Source organism: Suricata suricatta, chromosome 8 (genome assembly GCF_006229205.1).
Source record: "Suricata suricatta isolate VVHF042 chromosome 8, meerkat_22Aug2017_6uvM2_HiC, whole genome shotgun sequence".
Taxonomy (NCBI): Eukaryota; Metazoa; Chordata; class Mammalia; order Carnivora; family Herpestidae; genus Suricata; species Suricata suricatta.
The window spans coordinates 94,713,237-94,731,588 of record NC_043707.1 but is presented as its reverse complement, the minus strand read 5'-3'; the positions used below and the strand labels follow the sequence as shown (position 1 = coordinate 94,731,588).

The window sequence follows — 18,352 nt, the reverse complement described above, 5'->3', positions numbered from 1 at the left end:
CTTTACATATTTTTGCCTCTGACAGATTGAGTCCTATAACAAAGCTTAATATCCTAAGTAGCATTTAGCTGGTGTTCTGATAATGCATTTTCTTATTGAAGCAACTAATTTAGCAGCTCGTATTCTGTTTTACGATAGGTTTCAGTTATGATAGGTGTCAGGTCCCAAGACAGATGCTTTACATGCACCATCCCCAACATTTATAGTAGCCCTGCCTGACAGTGTTGTTGCCCCATTTAAAAGGACGAAGATGGGGTGCCTGGGTGGCTTAGTAGGTTGAACATCAGACTCTTGATTTCAGCTCAGGTCATAATCCCAGGGTTGTGGAATTGAGCTCTGCGCTGAGCATGAAGCCTGCTTAAGATTCTCCCTCTGCCCTTCTTCCTTGCTTGTTCTCTCTCTCTCTCTCTCTCTCTCTCTCTCTCTCTCTCTCTCTCTCTCTCTCTCTTTTTTTCTTTCTCTCTCTCAGATCCAGAGTCATAGCTATTTTCCAGGAGAGGGAGAAAAACAGAAGTAATATTAGAAATGAGTGCATTCAGATTGAGGCCCGGATATCCATTGGGAGGAAAAAAAATTTTTTTAAGAAAAAAAAAAACGACGTTTTTGTGTCTTCATACTCCCACTCTGTTTGCAGTGTGTCTGCCATATTTTCTCCTTATCTTAGTGACTTTTTAAGATTCAGACTTTATTTCCTTAGTGCTTTCTATCTTCCCTGACTATACCAAGCAACAAGTAAAACCCATGGATTATAAATAAGAGTCCTTCCCAAGGTAGTGTGGCTTGATAGAAGATGAAGGAGTGAATTGGGTAGAAATCTGATAGGAATACCCAACAGATAAATTATGAGAAAGATCTAAGTCCAAGGGACCAAGGATGGGATCCAAATTAGTATGTGAATCATTAATATGTAAATCAAGACAGGCTAGATGACACCAAGGGCCAGGACTGTTGACCAGAACAGCTTTGGGATTCTGGTACGAGTACATTAAAATGTCTTATTTAGAGCATCAGAAGCGGACAAAGATGTGATGTGCCTAGTGTATCTGGGGACTTGCAAATAAACTACTGTGTCATGTAGGGTTCAGCAATAGAATAAGGCTGTGAGGGAGAATGTCAGTCAAGGCTTTGTGAGTTTATTCGTTGTCTGTTGCTGCTTTAATAAATTACCACAAACTTAGAGGCTTAAATTTATTATCTGACAGTTCTGTAGGTGAGAAACCCAGGCCAGCTCAGCTCGTTTCTTTGCCTCAGTTTTCTCAAGACCAGAACCAAAGGCTTGTATCTAGAGGCTCTGGGAATAATCTACCAACTTCATTCAAATTGTTGGCCAGTTTGAGGTCCATGGAGTTGTAGGACTGAGGTTTCTATATCATGGCTGACTGTCAGACAGGGGTCCTGAGCTTCTGGAGGCCACCTGCATTTATTTTTTATTATTATTTATTATTTTTATTTTTATGTTTATTTATTTTTGAGAGAGAGGGACAGAGCATGAGCAGGGGAGGAGCAGAGAAAGAGGGACAGAATCCGAAGCAGGCTCTAGGCTCTGAGCTGTCAGCACAGAGCCTGACATGGGGTTCACACCTACGAACTGTGAGAGCATGACCTGAGCCTAAAATTGGACGCTCAACCAGCTGAGCCACCCAGGCACCCCAAGGCCACCTGCATTTCTTGACTCTTTGCCCCCTTCGTCCATTCTTCCAAGCCACCAGTGGCAGATCGTGTCCTCATCCTTCGAATCTCCCTGGTTTCCATTCCTGCCTCATTTCTTCTGCCTTCTACTCTGTCACTTGACTGACCCTTCTGCTTTTAAGGGCTCGTGTGATTACATTGCGTTTATACTGCATAATGCAAGTTAATCTCTGTATTTTAAGATCAACTGGCCAATAACCAGTTCATCTACAAAGTCCCTTTCTGGCAGTGCTTAGATTAGTACTTGATTGAGTAACTGCAGGGTGGAAATCTTGGGGGGACATCTTTACTGTTCTGTTCACTACATTGTATTAACACATTTATCTGCATTTCCCAAATCTGGGTGAGTTTTGGGCGATGCCAAGTGACAGCCTCAATTCCTGATACTTAACTGAAACCTCTGGGACATTTGTTCTGTTTCTTATCCAGGCTGCTGATTATTTCAGACCTGTTCTCCAGTCTCTGTCCTCTCTCCAGGGGTTTTCTATAAAATTTTCTGTGATTCTTCTCATTTCCTTGCTGTCTGTCCATCAGCTCTGCCCTTATGATTGACTGAGCAAACAGAGCATTTTTGCTGTTCCTTTGTTTTCTGAAAAGCTTTCAACCAATTCCCCTGAGCCTTGGCTAGTCCATCAAGCTCTGATGACCCTAGAAAAATCTCAGGACTGGGGAATCCTTTTTCTTGTCTTTTGTAATCTTTAGAGACCCCTTGAGATTCCATTTCCAAGATTTTTTTTCTTACTAACGTATATAACTAATTCCTTTAAAATGACTAAGAAGGGGAAAAATGGCTAACTGAATTACTGTTGTCTTTCTAAAATTATTTCAACAATTTTAGGGCCTATCAACCTGTAATTCACAATGCCAAGGTTAAGGACAGCTTTTCCCACAATTTCTTGTACATTATGACCTTGCCAAAATGCAAATTGCTGGGCCCACACCAAAGATTCAATAAATTTGGAGTTGGAGCTCAGGAAGTCTGCATACAGCGAGGATCCCAGGAAAAGATGAGGTGTGCTCAGGCTCTCACAGTTCCTAAGTGGCAGCAAGACTTAAGGTGAAGTCGATGGTGAAATCCATCTGTCCTGGCTCTTTACAGAGTGAAGGAAGGTGTGTAGGTTGGTAAGGACTAAGATTTCTCTGAGGAGTCCTTGCAAGTGAGTTCCCCCCTGTCCTACTCATGGGCACTCATCAGGGCCATGCTATGTGTCCACACTCCTAGATGTCCATATCTTTAACATGATCTTGTTGCTGATGCTGGACAACGTGCATTCTGCCTTGTCTTCCCCACGCTGTATATGCCCTGGTCTTCAGTGCCCCTCATGAATACCCTGGGGGTTCGCATACCATGTTAAAGGAGATGCTTTGTTGCTGTACTCCGGTTAATGAATGGGATTGAGGCCTTCGTGCATTTAAGATAAATAGAACAAACATTTATTAAGAGAAAGGGAAAGAAAATCAACGTTAAGTGCCATTGGCATCCTAACGGTTTAACTCTTGTGAACTCAGTAGAGCTTCCTGAACATGTAAGGCACTTCGCAAATGATTCTTAATCTTTCCCAAAATGCCTTGAGGTGTCATTATTCCTGCTTCACAAATAGGCTTCTGAAAGGTCACAAAACACCCTTGTGCAGCCAGCTGGGGGAAGGTCAAGCTCTGACCCCAGGTGTCTTCCTCCATAGCTTGTCTTCTTTCCACTTACCCACACTTCTCTTCTAAGCTCAGAAATTCCACATAAGCATTTCTTAACCACCATCTAGGATGTTGAAGTTATCAGACGTTGTTTGCATCTCTTTGGCCACCATACGCAGCTTTCACACATCTCTAAGTAATCATTATAAGTGTTTTCTCTTACAGTTCTCCTTGTTACACAATAGCAAAATAAATAAAATGTGCTTACCAGTGCAACTCTTCTGTGGGGCTTCCCCACACATTGCACTGTCTTGCCCAAACATTCAAAACAGGCACATGCATATCTTCTATAAACGCGCTCTGTCCTCTTATGCTTCCTTCCACTTCCTCTTATTGATGGAACAGTTCAGCCCTCACACAGGGATATCTGCTCATCTGTCACAGCTCAGCTATCTCACTGGTGACAAAGCTGCATCTCCCCCAGGACATCCCTGGCATTCCTGGGGTACTGCAGCCACTTCCCTACCAAGATGGCTCCCTAAGGGGCCTCTGTAGCCTCTTGAGTGGTCCACATGGCAGGCACTCCTTAGAAAGTTCTATCTTGGGTCAACAGCCATTCAGCTTTTACCAAGGCGAGGTTGAAGTCCCTAGTATTTGAGAGAAAACTCAAATGGAATTCATGATGATCGGCCCTTCTAGAGTCTCTATCTGCTTATCAGATGGTATTTCAAGCCAGCAGGGCCCCAGACCATAGTAACTTCACACTTAAGAGAGAAATGTCTTCCACTGATTGACATTTCAACTCCCTGGCCCTGGTGTTAGTGGTAAGGAAATGTTGGAGGTGGTGTGGGAGAGCGGTGCTTGCTTATTCCCTTTCATTGCTGAGTACCTTCTTCCTTAGAATAATGTTTTCTGCCTTGAAGTATAGGTATGTTTTATTTATCAGAAAAAGAAAACACTATGTCACCCATGCTGTGTCCCTTTTGCCCAAGCTACTAGCAAGCTTAGGAGTTAAATTTAGTGCTCATTTACATAATCTTATTCTCAGTTTCTGGAGAAAAGAAACTATCTTCTCTTTTCTCCTCAATGATTTCTGAGCTCTGGAGGCACTAGAAATTTAGAGAAGGGGCCATGATACTTTTTTTAATTGAATACCAATACTTTGGGGGAAGCTTGCATGAATATTTACTGAGGGATAAGAAAATAAAATCTGGGGGCACCTGGGTGGCTCAGTCTGTTAAATGTCCAACTCTTGATCTCAACTTAGGTCTTGATCTCAGGGTCGTGAGTTAAAGCCCCACTTTGGGCTCCATGCTGGGTGTGGGGTATAAATAAAAATTTTTAAAAGTAATAAAAAAAAAATGAAAATGAAATCTGGTAGTACTGCATCCAGTCTGTCTAATGGGCTTTTACTAATCAAGGGTAACAAAACCCGTTATATTATCAACGTGATCCGTGGCACTAGGATTGCTCGTCAATTAATAGGAGAATGTATCTCATGTACAAAGTCAGATTTCTTCCCCACTCATCACAATTTATCTAAGTCTGGTCTTCAGGACCCACCTACAGGGAGATGTGAGTCTGCCAAGCATACACATAACTGAGTCACACAAAGGATCATGGCTTCGTTCACATCACACTGATGACCAGAGAGAGGAGCCAGAAGTAGCCTGCACTGGGACTGGCTCTGGAAGGGCCCTCTAGGCCTTAGCCCAGTTGACTTTTTCAGTAGATAAGCTGCAGAGATGCTGCAAGGCCAGCAGAGAAAAGAGAGGCCATTCGTGATGATGATCTTTATCGAGGACCATCCCTTGACATGGTGCTGGTCGACAACACGAGATACTTGGCTGAAGGGACATACAATAGGGCTGAAATCCCACCCACTCTGCTCCTTCTTATAATTTATTCTCCCAAATGGGATACCATTTGCATTTAGTCTGTGTGGAGGAGGCACCTTTTTCTAATTCACACAAAGCTTCCATATGAGTCACGGGGATACTCTTTTTTCCCAGTCTCATACAAGCCACTGATGAGGGAAGCCAAGTGTCAGGTCTTGGCAGTGGAGTGGGGAGGGGTGAAAGCCTGGAATGAGCAACTAGAAGTGATCTTCCACGGTTCTTTCTTGGGGCTTGGTGTAAATGACCCTCCCCTCTGTGAATATATGAGGAGCTAAAGTGATAAGTACCATTCTCCCGTAATCGTGTGATTAGACACAAAAGGCTAGGATGTTAGGAAAGATGGGTATACAAAGGGGAAAAGCATTGTCACTAATTCACACATTCAACAGATAGAACCGACAGTAACTTAGTACCTATGTGCCAGACATAGTGCTAGGCATTGGAGACACTGTGTGAGTATCGCAGGGGGTCCGTCAGAACACCTAGGTTCTACTTTCTTTTCTCGGTGTTCCCTAGGGCACGTTATTTCCTTATGCACGTTATGAAGTGAACTTCTGTAACATCAGCAGTGTTCATGTTCTCCTTTACTGCCAGTGTTGTTACTATGTGTTTAGGTCTCCGGGGAACTTTACAAGGGATGTTCCTTCACACTCAAGTTATTGGCTTCGGAAGATGCATACCCAGAATTCCCCTCTAGTCTCTCATTCAAATCTTCATGTTCCTTCATGTTAAAATCAAAGCCATAGTTCTCATCTGGCCACCCAAGTATTTGGCAAGAGAAACCATTAGCAGGTAGCTCTACTTGAATTCAATAATCCCTGCATCAACAGACTTCGATGAGTAGTCAGAATAGCTGGAGTAGAGGATACTAAGTGAGGAGGGACATGGACAGTTGCTGGAGAAGTAAGTAGAGGCAAGCCCAAGAAAAAGCACATCAAACAGCGTAGACACTTCTGCCTCAAAATGAAGTCAATGGACAATTTGTAACAGAATAATCTGATCAGATTTGTATGTGAGAACATTTGGTTGTGCCTTTATGGAGAGGAGCACCACTAGAAAAGGGGGTCTTTCAGCACACATGAAGGACATGATGGTGGCCTGGATTGAAGAAGTGAGCAACAGGATGGAGAGAAGGGATGGATTCATAAAAGATTTGGGAGATCAAATGGACGAGACTTGGATACCCGCATAAATATGGGAAGATGGGGAAAGTTGGGGAAGAGTGCTCTCAGATCTCTGGTTTCAGTGACGGAATGGAGTCTCTCCCCTGCAACAGGTCAACATGGCCCCTTAGTAGTGGCTCAAAGGACAGTCTGGAGAGGGTAAATGGGACAGAGAGACCAAGGAAAAGGAGCTGGGTAGACCCCCTCAGCTCTCCTGTTTTAATGCAGGCTTCCTATCGCCACCTCATTGCCCTCAAGATCATACACACTGTAGGCTATGAGGAAATGTATGTTATGTTGATTAATTTTGTAATGTGAAAATACAAAGCGAACTCTGGTATCGATGTCCACAAACTTCAGAGTAGGCTTAAAGAACCCCACAGTTCTTCACCCTCTAGAAATGCCCCAAGAGAAGACGTTAATGAGTAGGAAATGAGAAGGAGGGACTGTGAACAGGTCTTGAAGGCATCCACATTTAGCGTCCTGTTCGGTTCTGGAATCTCTCAGAAATTGACATACTCCATATAAGCATGTGGTTCCGATTGACTTTAATGGGATTCCCTTGCAAACCACAGATTGTAAATTATTCCCTAGTAGGTATAACATTTATAGGAGACATATTATTTTACTCTGAATACCCCCTGCATGCTGTTACACTGAATTCTGACAACAGCAGAGCTCAGAATAAGATCATCTTTTACTAGAATGCCATTGCTCCATGTTGATTTCTCCAAGCCAACAAAGAAAATGGGTGTTTATAATAAAAGAACATTTTTTTAAAGAAGAAAGATTTAATTTCATGCTAAGTAATATCAAACACAATCTCCTTATAGTAGTTGTTTTGTTTTTGTTTAATACAAGGCAGGGCACTTTCTTTTAGAGAAGAAATGATAGTTTTTCCCAAGTCTGGAGATTAAAGAGTTTGGTAGTCATTTCACGTTCAGCTCACAAAAAGGGGATTTGCATATGAACTTGTTTGGGCAAGAAAACACATCTGAACCTGTTTCATGGGAACTATCTCTATCCACGGCAGCTCCTTTTGGCCATCTCTTTCTTTTCTTTTCTTCATCCCTCCAGGTCACCGGGTTGAAACTGTCTCAGGACCTCGATGATCTTGCCATTCTCTACCTGGCTACAGTTCAAGCCATTGCTGTAAGACCCTTTAATGCCTTTTTAAAAGAGACTAGGGGCTATCAATAAACTTTAGACCATATGTTCCTCCAAGATAGGTCATGTGCTTTTGCGACAGAGATTGTTAATTAAAAAAGAGCTTGCCCAAAGGAGATGCGTGTCTTTTAGGAAGGAAATCTTGATGTTCTTCACCTGCTTCACTAATCACCTCACATAGCTGAAAGCTGAAAAGAGCTCAAGCCTTTGAACATCATAGTTTTCATGTATGTAATCTGTCTTCCAAGATCAATTAAATAGAAGCCGACACCATGTGTGTTTGCATTAAGAAAAGCTGACGTTAAGAATGTGCAAACTTTTAAAACACGTGACATTGTTCCCTTTGAAGAGGATTCATTATAGGGTTCCTCTAAATAGGAAGCATCCTTCAAACATGGAAGTATTTGGTTTTAGGTAATTCGCTGCTTCCACGAGAGGTTCAGATGGTTAGGGAGAAAAGGAGGGGAGAATTTAAAGTGTTAGGAACTCTGTTGAAGGTGAATCCAAAGTGAAAACAATCTAACAGTTTAAACATTAATTGTCCAAGAATCTTATTGTCCCAGAGGTGATCTGGAAATGGGCTACACAAACAGGTTAGGAAGTGCATTTTGGAGGAGGGGGTCATGGCTTTCCGAGTGGGAAGGAACCCCCAAAATTGTAGTTAATCTCGTAAGAGAACCTAGACCAAAAGAAAGGAAAAATCATTTCACTAAATTCTGATTCAAAATTTATTTCTAGAGACACACAAAGTTTCTTAGCTAATGTTATGTGGACATATTTAAATGTATTCCGTCCATTGTTTTGTTTCTCCATATACCACTTCCATAACCTTATTCCTTCAAGTATAGAACTGCATACATTTTCTTCTGCTATCCATATCACTAACAGAAGTGCTTTTCTTATGTCCACATTTGTCCATGTAGATATAAGAGATCAGAGCTTTTCAACCACTAAGAACATACAGTCCTACATGGAATAGGCCAACTGGAGTGTATGAAAGAGTCCTTTTAGTTTATGTATGTGCCAGTTTGACTGTCTTCCTGAAGCAACTGTCATTGATTTACTAACTTGGCCAGTTCAGTGGCATCGATCAGCTGGCCTTAGTTATGGGGACTTGGTCAAAAACTGATAATTCTGACATCTGTCAAAATGGAGGGAGTGAATGATTAAATGAATATGGAGGAGAATAATGGGCATTGGCAGTCAAGACAGTTATTTAGTGTTCCTGTTTGGATCCTGTTTGGGGTATTATGTGCCAGGCACTGTGCTAAATGTTTACAAACATCATGTGACTTAGTGAACTAGGTGTTAGAATCCCCATTCTGCAGACCTAAAACCTCCACTTGAGCAAGATTAATTAACTTGCTCAATTTCATGTAGCTTAGCAACTAGCAGAGCCGGGATTGGTAGCCACGGCTTTCTAAAATAAATAGATAGATATATGGAGTATTGAGGAACTTTGATTTTCTGATCTGTCAGTGCTGTTGTATGAAAAGTCTTCAAGTGGAATAAAATGACCACACACTGAAATGGAAAATCAGAGCTGTGTGCTGCTCCTGCTCTGAGTACATGCTGAGAGGCAGACCAAGGGACACCATCACGTGATGATAATGACTGTTACCTTTCACTGATACCCACTAGCTGTGCCGGGCACCAGAGTACCTACCCACCTGTCGCCTAGGACAGCTACCCAGTAAGTAGGTGAGATTGTCCTCATTCAACAGACAGAGGGGAAAGCATCTTATAAGATAGCAAGTGCCCGGTAGAATCGCAGCTAGAGCTGAGGCGTGCCTGCCTCACTGCCAATCTTCTGCTCTTTCCACTCTACCAACCTGCATGTTCTTGTTGATATGCTTGTAAATGCTACACGGATGAAATAGCTTTCAGGCATTTCTCAGACTGATTTTTATTTTACATTTCTTCCAAATGTTGTTATTTTGGCCAGGAATGCCTCACAGAAGTGCCCCCTCCCCCCAATCCCTGGTAAGAACACTGCAGAAGTTGGAGACTATGTAAATGAGGTTAAATATAATGCAGGCTGGGTGGAGTCAACTACATTTTCCCAAATACCACACACTCAGAAAATCAATCTTGTATTCAGTGGGTTGTGCATGTTCTAAAAGCTATCATATTTATTCTTTCCATCGTCTTAATGACCTTTATCATACCACGAAGGGAAAGAAATTTAAGACCGATTTTTTAAATAAGGCTTTATTGTAGGGTCAACTGAATTGTGAGTAGTTCAGTCTGTTTTGCAAAGGTAAGGCGGTATGCTGATCTTTCAGGCAAAGATGTGCATTTCAATGAAGTATTCTGATAACAGATATTTTCCCATGATGTTCAACTTGGGAAAAAAATGGTTTTTTTGTTTCGTTAGCTCTGAATATTGCTCTAGCATCTATATGTTGTGAATAGATGCGGTTGGTGTTTTGTAGGAATAGAATGAAAGAGATATTGTAATGAAGTTAACTTGGGACTGTGCGAAACTCTCCATGAAGTAAAATTCTCTCTTGATCACACTGAATTGAAAGACTTGTCAAACAACCAGTTTATCCATAGACTGTTCATCTATAGTTTTCTTCTCAGAATAGACCCTTAAAAAGTACTATTTGCATTTGAAGTCTCTCGATTTGCATTTGGTTCTGTACATTCCCAGTGGACTGGCCTGATTTTAATTTAAATTTCTCTGGGAAAACATTTTTTCCAGAAAGGTGAGCACAAAATCATTTTAGCACAAAGCCCCGTGGCATGGCATTTAAGGAGGGTGGGACATTTCACAGAGTGGAGCCTGGGACCCCTGGAGGGAGTGGGAAATTCCAGCCAACAATGCCACGTGGGGGACAGGCAGGCTGTCACAGCCCCTCCCAAGGGAGTGCCTCTTGTGCAGATACTTTCTTGCCATTTCCCAAGGGAATGTGCTTTGTGTTACCCTCAGCTCTGGCCTGCTAATCACGTGAGCCGCACGTCTCTGGTTTCAGAAGTATCAGACATACCGATTTTGCATGGTATTGTCATGCATGTTGGGGGGAACCTGTCCTCCCCCAACGCAGACCCTATTGTCTCAGGCAAATCATAGAACTCCTACATGGGGATGACAAGGTGCAGTTTTTGAGTCTGTCATAAGCTTAGGGATGACATCAGAGTGCATAGCAGGGTGCCTCGAGTTTAGCTAATAACTAGGGTAGCACTCATGTCCGAACACCTTCCATGTTCTCGACACCGTTGTGCGAGTGGTGCATCCACCGTCTTCAGCAGCAACCCTGCAGTATTACTATATTTCATCAATTCTAAGGCCATATTTAAAAAAATGTTATTTGCATGGCAACATTTCTGACAACTTGCAGAGTTTTCAGTTAAATGAGTGTGATACTATGATTCCTTTTTTAAAAAGGAGAATTGAATCTAGTTTCCATACAGTTAGATTCAAATAGTAGGTGAAATGTCTGAATGCCAGCCCTAGGTTTCTTGAATTCAAAAGCCATGCTTTTAACTACTACAGGCTCATGCCCCTCGTTTAGACTAGGGTGTCCTGGAATCCACAGACACCAAGTGATCTGCGGTGGACGTGGGGCGTCTGTTGACCTTCGAAAGTCATTCATAATACTATTTTTTTTGTAAGTGCCTTTTTCTCTGGAAAGGTCAGTAGGTTTTATCATATTCTCGAGAGGGTTCATGACCCTCCCAAAAGCTTAAGAAAGAACATCTGGGGGTAATCAGCCCCATGCTGATCTGGCCTTATACGGTACAACATGTTTTAATTTTTTTTAACACACGACATCTGTGGATTATTTTTGGTGGCCCAGGTTTCACCTAATCCATATTCCTACCAGATTCATGGATAGCTGAGGGCCTCTGGGCTGGAACTGCTGAGCTTTTGCTCCTGAAGTGCCCCCGTCTCTCATAAAACGGCCTTTAGGATTTCATGCCCCATGGTCCCCAAGACACCTTCTAGCTACCCTCTGTCCCAGAGGCACCCCAGACCCAGGTAAGACAGCTCTCCAGACTGCCTGGTCCAAAGAGGCTTGACTTGCCCTGCATGCTACCCCCTGGGGGTCAGGGGGACATCCTGGCCACTTCCCAAACCCTCTTCCTTTACTTTGGTTACTCTGATAGGCCATGCCCTCATGCTCAACTGCTGCCTTCTTCTCTACACACTGGGGTGCCAGCTTCCCACAGCACTGTCACATAGTCTGTGACACCGGCTCACAGTCTTCTCTCCATCCCTGAGCCCACCTTCTTGGTGGCTGCCCCATCTGTGGCCTCCCAGATCCTTGACCTTCTCACGTTTCCTGACCTCCCCCTCCCAGTGCTTCGTAACTCACCCCCTTGTCCACACCTGGGACTGTGTCATCCCCCAGTTAATCACTCTCTAAACATCTCAAGGGCTCTCTCCTGCCATCATAAAACCATTTCTCCCTCATTTCCCTCCAGAGCCACTTTCTCAACCAGTGCCATGTGCCTGCCTCCTAAAGTCATGTCACACTCCATCTTTTTGCTTTTAAGCCTGCCCCCAAATAAATGACTCGTGAACTTCCAGTTTTTGAACCTCAGATAAACTCATTTTTAGCTGTTCACATATCCTAGTTAAAACTAAAGAATCGTACATTGACATTCACCCTGATGACCCCGCAGCAGTGTCCTTTTCTGAAGCATCAGTGATTTTTACTGAGGTTAGGGACCTTAGCACAAGGAGGAGCCTAACACACTTTGGGAAGATACCAGCACATGAGGGCTGAAATGAAATCAGGCAAAGCCATGACCGAACCAGAGCATGGGATTCCCACATCGTCCCGGGCCGCAGGCTCCAGGGCTGTCATTGGAAAACCACTACCTGGCTTCCAGGGACCATAAAGGTCAGGTTAGCCCTCCGCCAGCCTGAAGTCTTATCCTCCCCTTTATGCGGTTGGAGCTCTCTTGTCACATTTCTGCTGCTGATTTTATTGGTGTTCTTTTCCAAAAATCAAACCTCTTCAGTTCCTATCCAGGGAAGGAAAATAGGCGAGAGACCACCAGCCAGTGACTCCATTCCTCGTTCCTGCTAGAGGATTGGGGCCACAGCAGACACTCACCCCGTGTTTGTTCCGGTGAACTGTGTTACTGTTAACTGTGGCAGCACTGCCACTTGTTTTTGTCGGCCTTGTGTAACTACTGATGGAAGCAAATGGTATAGTAATTACGCGGGTGTGGGAGTCAGACAGGCCCCCATTGGAATTCCTACTCTGTGACTTCATTCACTGTATGATGAGAAGCGACATAATCTCCTGGAGTCTCGGTGCTCCAAGACGGTGCATGTGAAGCTCTCCGTGTGGTGTCTGGCACTGGGTAAATGCTTAGTAAACGTTCCAGAGCTTTCACTCGCGCTGCTGCTGCACTGATGCTTTCTTCTGCTTTTTCCCTTTAAGTTTGGGACGCGCCTCATCATAGAAGCCCTGGAGGCGGCAGGGCACTCCATCAGCACCCTTTTCCTGTGTGGAGGTCTGAGCAAGAATCCCCTTTTTGTGCAGATGCACGCAGACATTACAGGTAAGTCTGAGGAGGAACAGAGAAGGTCCTTTGGGGCTTGGCAGCAAATGTGCCTGGCTGCGAACCGGGCGAGGTTAGAAATAGCAGGGTACAGGTGATGTGCCAAATTATTTTGCACATTTAGGTTAACATGTATTTTTTTTTTCCTTAAAATCACAGTGAAGTGTTTGTAGACACGATGGAGAAAGTGACTTTTCTGGGAATGCTCCTTTTGAATGATCCCAAGAAATAAGATGAAAGAGGTCAGCAAGGGCTAGCACGTGATTTACGCATTTACAAAACAGTCCGAGCACCTCTTCTGATGCACGCTTGTGGGGAATATTGAAGCTACAGAGATGAGTAAGGCAGGGTTTCTGCCCCCAGAGAGCTCAGAGTCTATTGAAAAGGGCAAACTGATGTGCATATGTTATGTGGCAAGACAAGAGTGGACAGTGAGAAAAAAACAGCAGAGAGTGTTATGGAAACATAGTCGGACACCTCACGTGGTTTGGACCTGAGACCGGGCAGGGCACACACTCTGGAGGGCACAGTAGGGAGGCTGTCCTGAAGGAAGAATGCAGAGCCCAGCTGCTCTGGGAACAGGGTCTGGCTGCAGATGGGAATTTGAGCCCTGAAACCCCAAGATCCTGTGACTCTTTCATAGCTTATGACACAAATTGAGAAAATCCAGAGTCATGCGCTAGTGCCTTGGTGATATGAGCACAGCAGAGCAGGACCCCTGGTGCTGATCCCTGGGCCTTAAGAAAGGGACCCCGTTGGCAGGAGGCTCGCTGGTATTACAGAGCCCTCCCTGGACTGCTGTCCCTGTGGAGTTTGTGCTCTTGTGCCTCTTGTTCCCTGCTCCCCTGGTGTCTCCTGGAGATTGGCATCCCCCCTCCCCTACCGAGGATGGCCAGGCCCCAGAGCAGGGCAGGGGAAAGGAGATAGAGGGGATTGGACCCTGCCTACAGCCCAGCTCCAGCTCATAGGAGACCATCCTTCAGTAGCCTCCCTCCATCATGATCTCTTGCTGTCTCCCATCCCCTGGATTCCTTACCCCTCTGACAGCTGGGTGAGTCAAGGTCCCTGCCCTTGACACTGCTTTATACCACCCTTGCCCCCTCCAGACCCCTGAAGATCAGAGTTTTAGCAAATGTCAGGGCATAATTAATCCCTGCACTTTGTGAGATCAAACTAAATGAATTACTCATCCCCATCTTAGAGATAAATAGACTGAGGCACAAGCCAGAGGATGGTATAAAAAAGCACATAGTCTAAGGGTAAAATATCAGGATGTTAAGCATAGAAAGTACTACCATTAACCCAGCTCCCACTGTGTGTTGCTAGAATCATTGTATACGTTTAATTTTGTAAACAGCCAAAAGGTAGAAATCTGTGCCATATCTTACAGATAAAGAAACTGAGGCTCAGGGAGGTCAATTAAATTGTCCAAAGTCAAACATTAAGAAGAGGGGAAGGACAGAACTAGGACTGTGACCCAGGTGTGTCCAGGCCCAGCGTCCCCTGTGCTGTGCTGCTCACCCAGGTTTCTTAGCTTTTCTGAGTAGTTTGCTCCGATGTGAGGATTACTCTTCCTTGACGGAAGTCTCCATAACCCAGGGATGTGGGCCATGCCGAGGCCGAAAGAGGAAGGACCTAAAAAAGGAGCCCAAATTACCTTGTCATTTCCCCCAGGAGAAAACTGATAACCACATTGTATCTAAACATCAGCTAGCTGGTCAGATAAGATTCAGACTTAAAACATGATCTGTGAGTGACTTTCCAATTTCCAGCCTTCCAACAGCCACAGAGCCTTCCTGCCTCTATGCAGGAGGGGAGAAAAGATCTGCCTTGGCTAACAGGTCACCGGTGAGAATGCCCCGCGAGCAGGGCAGTTGGAGTGACCCTGGGTCCTGACCAGGCCCTGTGGCTCCAGCCTTCATGAAAGCGGGTCCTCTTCCAGGCCTTATGTCCCTGAGCTGACTCCAGAGCGGAGGGGATGGGGGTGGCCAGGGTAGAGCAGCTTCACAGAAAGTTCTGCTTTGGAAACTGTTCTTCAGGCTGTTGAATGAAAAGGCTGTTAATCGTTATTTGGATTCCGATTGAAACTGGACCCTTTGTCTCTGGCTGTGGACTGGTTACAGTTCCAGACAAAGGGACCTTTTCTTTGGCCGGAATTCCTCTGTGTTGGGAAGCTGTGACTGACAAGTGATGGCAAAGTGCATCTGCCTTTAAATGCTTTGGGTTCTGCTCAACTCATTAATGCATTAGATAAAATAGTTCACATTCCAGGCTGGGCTGCCTTCTTCCTCTCCCTCACCCAGCACTCACAGAAAAGAACCCATTTGCATTCATTCCTGTAAAAGGCAGGTACACAGCAGTGGGTGTGTAGGTAGGATGCCTTGAAATGTTGTAATTGATCCGGTTTTCCTGCAAACAGAGGCTTAGGAGGACCGCAGACCTGGTACCTGGGTCTCAGGAATACCTGTCACAAACCCAGCGGGATTTAGAAGCTTTTTTGGAGAGAGTGTGGAGTCATGGAGAGAGCAGGTGATCCCCTCTGTGACATTGAGCAAGCTGCTTTACCTCTCTGGACCTCAGTTTTCTCTTCAAAAAGAAATAGCATTATTTCCCTCCCTTAGATTGTACTGAGGAGTGCATGCTCGTGAGTTGGCGGGCACTGAGCTTCATGCCTGGAAGTCAGTGTTCAGGAAATGTTAGCTCACTTTTTCCCTTAAGGTAGCCCCATGCCAAGAAGAAGGAGGTGTGTTAGGGGGAAAAAAACCAATTTAATAATTTGTAAGCAAATCTTTGCCATCGGATGAGCAGGCTTCTCCGTGCAAGCAGAGAAAACGGGGCTTTGCCAACTTGGGAAACTGTCCTGTACGTGAGGAGGAAGGAGCTCCCTGTACGCCTGGCAGTTAGTTTAACTGTGGTTTCGAGAAATACTTGGTGTGTCCTAAGTAATTGTAGGTTTCCTCCATTGACTTGGGACTGAATGTTCCTTCTCTGAATTTTGTTTTGTTTTTTTTTTTTTTATCCCTGGATGTTTCAGCAGGGGTTTCCCTCTTTCTTACTCATTATTTTAATAATTTGTCCTTCCATTTAATTCATGCAGAAGCCTTCTCTGAGCACACCAACGTACCCAGCGCTGAGCTTGGCTGGGGGATGCAAACAGGAATGATAAAGTCCAGCCAAAAGGGTCATTACAAAACAAAAAAGTGCTCTCGGTAGTCTGACCGGTGTCCAAAGAGGACAGTGAGGACCCAGAGGATGCTGGTGTCAGTGTGAGTCAGGTCCAGGCAGGGAACAGATGACACACGAGAGTTTGAAGGAAAATCAGAGGGTCTGTTACAGAAGTGCGGCAGGGTGTAGGGAAAGCTCGATGACCAGGTGGTCCCCCGGGGCTGCCCACAGTCTTACCACCCCTAGGCCTGCAGGGGGCAGGCAGGGATGTAGCCAACCTGAGACTGAGAGGCTCTGAAGAGGCTGCCTGACTAGAGCTTAGTCAAGGATGCAGCCATGAGGACAAGACGCCATGGATGTGGTCTACATGGCCAGTGTCCCAGGACCCACAGCGGATGGGAGGTGGGAAGGGAAGAGGTGGGACTGACCCGAAGGGGAGTAGAAGCAGTGAGTTGGTTTCACCCACATGACAGAGGTGAGAAGGAAGTTTTTAGAGGCAAGGAAAATCTTAAGAATTCTAACAGCTAATGCTAATTTAGTGTTTTCTCTGAACCAAGCACTGCTTTACGTGCCTTACTGACAATAGTACTTTTAATCCTCAAAGCAGACTAGAGGGAGGTGGAATTTTAGCCCCGTTTTACAGATGGGGTAACTGAGACACGAAGAGGTCCAGTAACTTGCCCAGGACCACACAGCTCAATCAGCTAGGAAGCCAGAATTCAAATGCTCACTGTCTGGCTCCAGAGCCCTTAGGGTGCAACTGAAGAGCTAGTGGGGGTTCCACTAGGTTCTCTCTGGTGTCCTGTTCCCAAGGGGAGGGGACTTCAGGTAGCTCTGCCCTGCTGAGAACTAGTAAGGTTTTTGACAGGGTAAGGAGGGGCTGGAAGGTCTTGGCAGTTAGAGGTGCTTGCTATCTTCTAGAAAGTTCTGGGTCCACGAGGGTGGTCCTGGATTCTACAAAGGCCTGCAGCGCTCTGCTGACTGGCCCTTCCGTGTGGCCCGGTCTCTGTCCTTTCCTGTAGATGGTTATGGGCACCTACCTGTCCCTTCCCCGCTGTTGCAGGTGAGTGAGTGTAGAGGGCCTTTGCTCACCTTCCATCTTCACCCTAACAGCTGCAGCCACCTTTCTCTGAGGCTTGAGACACTAGACGTGTGCTAAGCCCCACGTGTGCCTTCTCTCATTAATCACTGCCAACCTGCGCAGCACATCTCACTAGAGTCCCCCTTTCACACACCAGGAAACTGAGGCTAAACATTCAAGTCACTCACAGAAGGACCTAGAGCTCGTGGAATGGACTCTGAGCTTTTCTGAGGGACCCCCACCCCCGATGCTTGTCAGCAGAGCCTCAGGTGCTGGCCCTGCAGTCTGGGGGCTGCTATTTCTGAGCCCCCGGCTGTGTGGGGGACTACTGTTCCCTGACTCTCTGTCCCAGGTGGCTGGGCAGCTGACTGAGGCTGGGAGTCGGAAGAAGGGTTAGGAGGTAGTGGGAGCCTGGGGGCGGATGTGTCAAGGAGATCTGCCCAGAAAGGGTAGGAAGACACATCCAGTCTTGGAAAAAGTCAGTCTGAGGTCCTGAGTAGAGGAAGGTTTTCAGGTCTGCCTACCGAGCTTCCTCTGTGGAGTCTGCTGCCATCTCCTGATTAGCCAATGCATTTATACTTATATTTTATATATATTTTATTGATAGTATACAGATATGCACAGATATACCTAGAAAACCCTCAGCATTCTAAATTGTTTCCAGTAATCGTAAACCCACTGTGAACCTTCAAGCTCCAGGAGCTGGCCTGCAGAATGCTTTTCTTGCTGCCTGGTGAACCCCTACTCATCCTCCAAACACCTCTGTAATGCTTGTCTCCACTCTGATGAACACCCCTTTCCCTGTCCAAGAAATTTGTTCTTTCATCATTTAAGCCCTGTGCTTGGTAGTTAAGCAGTCTCAAATCCAGGAATTGAGCAGTGGATGAGACCACGTGCCTGCCCTCATGGAGTGTAGGCTCTAGCAGGAGACAGACAGTAATCACGCAGGGGTGAGAGATGCTGAGGAAACAGGGAGGGGAATGAGTAATGTCGTAGGTTGTCACTTTAAACTGAATGGTCAGGAAAGGCCCGGC

The 18,352-nt window shown here is 45.2% G+C and overlaps 1 protein-coding gene across 8 annotated transcripts in view; it reads left to right on the top strand.

The window, feature by feature from the left end:
- FGGY (FGGY carbohydrate kinase domain containing) overlaps window positions 1–18,352 on the top strand; it is a 418,690-nt gene that overhangs the window by 319,602 nt on the left and 80,736 nt on the right. For 7 of the 8 annotated variants that reach the window (XM_029948058.1, XM_029948056.1, XM_029948055.1 and 4 more), the window contains 2 exons: window positions 7,460–7,534; window positions 12,952–13,072. In XM_029948058.1, the coding sequence (XP_029803918.1) occupies window positions 7,460–7,534; window positions 12,952–13,072 (196 nt within the window). The remainder of the gene's footprint in view (window positions 1–7,459; window positions 7,535–12,951; window positions 13,073–18,352) is intronic. The other variant, XM_029948054.1, reaches the window with a different exon arrangement.